General features: G+C 40.9%; 1 protein-coding gene across 1 annotated transcript; it reads right to left on the bottom strand.

Moving 5' to 3' along the window:
- Window positions 1–2,309: 2,309 nt before the first annotated feature.
- On the bottom strand, window positions 2,310–5,018 carry FSHB (follicle stimulating hormone, beta polypeptide). Its single transcript, XM_006878308.1, is given in 3 exon segments — window positions 2,310–2,529; window positions 4,851–4,916; window positions 4,918–5,018. Coding segments are annotated over 3 exon segments (387 nt in total).
- Window positions 5,019–5,650: the final 632 nt, after the last annotated feature.

The following is a 5,650-nucleotide window of genomic DNA, read 5'->3' as shown; positions in this document are numbered from 1 at the left end:
TCACATTGACTTCAATGTTCCCATCCCACCAATGAAGTAGGATTCCAATCCATATGGCATGGGGACAGGTAGTATATTTTACTCTCTATGAGAAAGTTTAGGAAAAGGCAGGAAGCTCTTGATGACATTTATTTAAATGGTGGAATATGTTGTTGTTGTTGTTAAGTGCTGTTGAGTCGGTTCCGACCCATAGCGACCCTTTATAGGGTTTCCAAGGAGCAGCTAGTGAGCTTGAACTGCTGACGTTTCAGTTCAAACAGCTTTGCAGTCTGGCACATTAACACACAGCTCCACACCAGGAATATGTAAGGGCTTTCAATTGTGTGGATCATGACAAGCAATGGACAACATTGAGAAATATGAGTATTCAAGAACACTTTATTGTACTTCTGAGGAATCTGTACCTGGACCAAGAAGCAGTTGTTTGAACAGAGCATGGGAACACTGAATGTTTTAAAATTGGGAAAGGTGTGTGACAAGGTTGTGTTCTTTCACCATACTTATTCAACCTGTATCCTGAGCAAATAATATGAGAAGCTGGGTTCTTTGAGGAAAAATGTGGCATCAGGATTGGAGGAAGACTCATTAACAACCTGCGATATCAGATGATACAACTTTGCTGGCTGAAAGTGAAAAGTACTTGAAACATTTACTGATGAAGATCAAAGAACACAGCCTTCAGTATGAATTGCATCTCAATGTCAAGAAAACAAAAATCCTCACCACTGGACCAATAAACAACATTCTTATCAATGGAGAAAAGATTGACGTTGTCAAGGACTTCATTCTTTTTGGATCAACTATAACATTCGCGGAAGCAGCAGTCAAGAGATCAGACGATGTATTGCATTAGGCAAATCTGCTGTACAGGAACTTTTTAAAGTATTGAAGAGCAGAGATGTCAGCTTGAGGACTAGGGTGTGCCTGACCCAAGCCATGGTATTTTCAATAACCTCATATGGATGCGAAAGCTGGACAGTGAATAAGGAAGATCATGTATTCTCCTCCAACACCACTTTGAATTGTGGTGTTGGAGGAGAATACTAAAAGTGCCGTGGACTGCCAAAAGAACCAATAGATCTGTTTTGGAAGAAGTGCAGCCAGAGTGCTCCTTGGAGGCCAAGATGGCTAAACTTTGTCTCTCATACTTTGGACATATTGTCAGGAGGGAACATTTGCTGGAGAAGGATGTCATGCTGGGTAAGATGGAGGGCTGGAGAAAAAGAAGAAGACCCCCAACGAGATGGATCCGCCAGGTGGCATCATTGGTGGACTCAGGTGTGGCAGCGGTAGTGAGGTTGGCCCAGGATTGGACATTGTTTCATTCTGCTGTGCACGGAGTCGCTATGAGTCGGTTCCAACTCGATGGCACTTGACAACAACAACAACAGCAATTCAGGAAAAGGTATCATTGGTATTGTAAATATCCAGAGACTCAAATTACCATGTCTTGCCTTGGCTTTTATTTTGAGTCTGAGGTAATAATTGTTAAGATGTGATCCTTTTAGGCTGGGAAGACTGACTAGTACTGTATTCCAGCTTACTACATCTCCTCACCTGGTGTCCCCACTTGTAGGTCAACAACAACTGCTCTGCTAAAAAGTACAAGCCAGGTGGAACTGATACCACCACCTCCAAGGATCATTCATAAAGTGGACAGTATCCAACTTTCCTGACTATACCCCAATAATTAACAATTCCACATAGAGATGGACAACACGGTAGCACTGTAAAAATAACTGGCCCTACTCTTGTGGGCCATGCAGTCTAAAAGGAGGCTGTGTTTTATTTCGTTCTCTTACCCAATCATCATGCCTCCTTCTCCTAAGTCTAGGCTTTCTTACAATGAAATCAAAGGGTTGCTTAAGAGGACCTCTAGCAGTCCTGATGTGGGACTGTGGGTTAATGTGCCAGACTGCAAAGCAATTTAAACTCAAGGTTGGCGGTTCAAGCTGACCAGCTGCTCCTCGGAAACCCTATGGGTCACTATGGGTCAGAATCGACTCAATGGCACTTAACAACACTAACAACAAGTCCACTAAAAATGAGAAGCAACTTATAATGCATGAATTCAGGTTGAATAAAACTTGTGGAACTCAGACTAAGAAATATACGGTTGACAGGATCTTAGCCTCAGTGCTGTGAATTCCTGGAGCCCCAACTGCTGCCAGGAGAGCACATCTCTGTGGGATCTGATGACCCCCATGCTCACAGTGGTTTGCAACCTGGGCCATTGTACACACGCGGACTTGTTGGCTGTCGTGATCCTCGGGGGGGTCAGGGTAGGCAGCCTGAGAAGTCCACTGTGTTTACTTGTTCATGTCACTGAAGGAGCAGTAGCTGGGCCCCAGGCCTCGCACGGTGCAGACAGTGCTGTTACTGTCACACTGTACCCAGTGACATTCAGTGGCCACTGGGTACGTGTACAGGAAGTCTGTGTGGGAAGCACAGCCAGGCACTCTCACTGTCTCATACACCAGCTCCTTGAAGGTGCACACTTGCTGGGTGTTGGGCCTGGTAAGTTTCGTTCTGTTTGGTTTTGTTTGCTCTGATATTTATTCTCTGAAGATCCATTGGGCTGCTAGTGGCAAGATCAGTAGTTCGAAGCTGCGAACCTCTCCATGGGAGAAAGATGAGGCTTTTGGTTCCTGTAAAGATTTACAACCTCAGAAACTCTATACAGGGTGGCTATGAGTCAGCACTGACTGGGTAGCACTTCACAACAACAACAGCACTACACCACAGGAAGCTAAATCTCAAAAAGGAGCTCTATGACACACCTTCATCAGATATGTTATGGAAAATAAAACTGTCTCCCGCCTTCCTTCCATGATGTTATTGTTGTTAAATGTTGTCAACTCGAGTCTGACTCATAGCCACTCTGTTTCAAGGCTGGCTGATAGGTTTGTGGTTAGCATTCCAGTGCTTATTCTACAATATGATAACAGGCCTCCAAGATGTTGATGTTGTTGTTAAGTGCCATCGAGTTGGTTCTGACTCATCACCACCCTGTGTAGGATTTATGAGGAGCAGCTGTTAGGTTTGAGCCCTCTCCTTGTGGTTAGCTGCACAGTGCTTGCTTATCCTACAGCATCGTATCAGGATTCTAGGACTCCATGACAGTATCTGAATATTTAACAGTCCTAAATATCTATAAAAATTGTGAATGTGTGTGAGGTAAGAGGTATAGAGATAAAGGGATAAAAAAAATCCTGGCCTTCAAAATCTGGAAGTGACTTTTTTTTAATTTACTTATTGAAAGTGTATCAATCACAGGTTCAATTGCATAGTAAAATATTCTAAGTATTCTCTCCCATGTCTATTTAAGAGGAATAAAAATCATAGCCTAAATTAATTATTGATGCTTTGCTTTAAATACTTGTTTATTGCTGTTAGGTGCCATTGAGTTGGTACTGACTCATAGTGACCTTATGCACAACACAATGAAACACTGCCCGATCCTGGGCCAACCTCACTATTGTTGCCATGCTTGAGCCCATTGATGCTGCCACTTTGCCAATATATCTCGCTGAGGGTTTTCCTCTTTTTCTCAGACCCTCCACCCTATCAAACTTGGTATCTTTCTCCAGAGACTGGTCCCTCCTGACAATATGTCTGAAATTGGAGACACGAAGTTTGACCATCTTGGCCTCCAAGGAGCACCCTGGCTGCATTTCTTCCAACACAGATCTGTTGGTTCTTTTGGCAGCCCATGGCACTTTCAATATTCTCCTCCAACACCATAACTCAAAAGCATCAATTCTTCTATTGTCTTCCTAATTCACTGTTCAGCTTTCACTTGCATATGAGGCTATTAAATACTTGGAAAGTCTCATATTAAATTTTGGACATTAGATTACTTTTTAAACTAAAGCTACTGCATTAAATTCTGTATATTTATAGGTTCTTAATTCCAGAAGTGTATGATACACTTTTACTATTAGCACATTTAATTCAGGCCAATGTTTTTTTTACTCTTCTACTTAGGCAATGAGGAAATAATTTGTTTTAAGGGAAAAAAATGGCTAATTCATTTCCCTAACTGACCACAGGATCTATATTCTACCAAAGTGCAGTAAGCTATCTAGTAAAATGAATTTTATTGACTTACTTTATTTAATATCAAATAAATTACATTCCATTAAAATATGGTCCTTTCAATATCAGCTTATAGAACTCCTGTACTGTCAGTTAGATGCTATGGAAAAATGACCAAGAAACACTGTGCCTTTAACTAGCGTATTATGTAAAGGCTGTTAGAATACAGACAAGTGGTTTAATGCCTTTATGCCTTGGTTTTTCTCAATGATGTAACGAAGGAGTGGCTTTGCTGATTCATTTTGGTTCTAACTTCTAACTTCTTGATTGTGTACTCAGGCAGCTTGTTGGCAATTGTGTTCAGGCAGGCCAACAGACAAATTTTCTAATTTGGCTGCTTGCATTTTTATTTGGCTTTGAAATGCATTTTCAGTACTATATGGCAGAAGTATGCCTTTTTATTACTGTAATTGGCTTTTTGAGGCAATGAACAATATTCCATGATTAATTATGCATATGTACTCATGCCCATGTTTACCTTTTAATAGGTAAAAGCTAGCATAGCATCTCTGTCAATGCAGAATCACTGTATCATTTATTTATATCAATCTGAGGCTACTCTAAACTTGTTCTATTCAAATCAAATCCAAGTCCAAATAGCCAAACGAGATCCTGGAAATTAACCCCAATCACAATTCAGAAAGCATTGGCTAAGGAAATCACTGACTGCTATTTGAGAGAAATGAAATATAAAGTGGAATTAATGAACGCTGTCTCATATAGACATTCAACAGTCTCACTTTCAGCAATGCAAAGTTCATTCCCTAGTGCAGCAGCAGCCCCCACACCAAGTGATGCTGATGCTATGCTGAAACCTTCTCCTCTTTCTGTACTGCAGTGGGGATATTGGGCAAGTCATAGCTACTGTAGAAGATTACTTTTTGAAAACAAAAAGAAAAACAAAACTGGCCTGACTTCATCCTGGACTTAGGGCACCTTGTTGTTGTTGTTAAGTGCCATCAAGACAGTTCTGACTCATAGCAACCTTACGTAGGGTGAGCAGCTGGTGAATTTAAACCACAGACCTATGCTCTATGTTCTATGCTCCACTTATTCATCCTGAGCCCCTCAAAACCACTGCTCTTTCTACTGTTCAACAGTCTTGGTGGGGCATTGCAGGACAATGCACAAGACTGAAAGATCCGTGTGAATGAACCCCAGCATTGGTAGTTCTAAATCTCTAGCTGCTCCTCAGAAATCCCTCGTAGGGTCACTATGAGTCAGAAGCAACTCGATGGCACTTTACAGCAACAATAGTTTTGCCTTTCTGAGGTAATCTATAGTTGGAATAATATAATATATGTTTTTTTTTCAGACTGGTTTAGCAGTATACATTTACAGTTTCTTCATATCTTTTCATCGATCATTAGCTAATTTCTTTTTATCACTGAATAATATTCTGTTATATGGACATTCTGCAGTTTATCCAGTCACCTACTGAAGGACATGTTGGCTGATTCCAATTTTTGACAATTTTGAATAAAGCTGTTATAAACATTTATGTGCTGGTTTTTATGTAGACATGTGTTTTCAATTCATTTGGATAAATTCC

Source organism: Chrysochloris asiatica, unplaced genomic scaffold (assembly GCF_000296735.1).
Source record: "Chrysochloris asiatica unplaced genomic scaffold, ChrAsi1.0 scaffold00072, whole genome shotgun sequence".
NCBI lineage: Eukaryota > Metazoa > Chordata > Mammalia > Afrosoricida > Chrysochloridae > Chrysochloris > Chrysochloris asiatica.
Note: the sequence above shows the minus strand (reverse complement) of the source record. Positions and strands in the feature narration are given on the sequence as shown.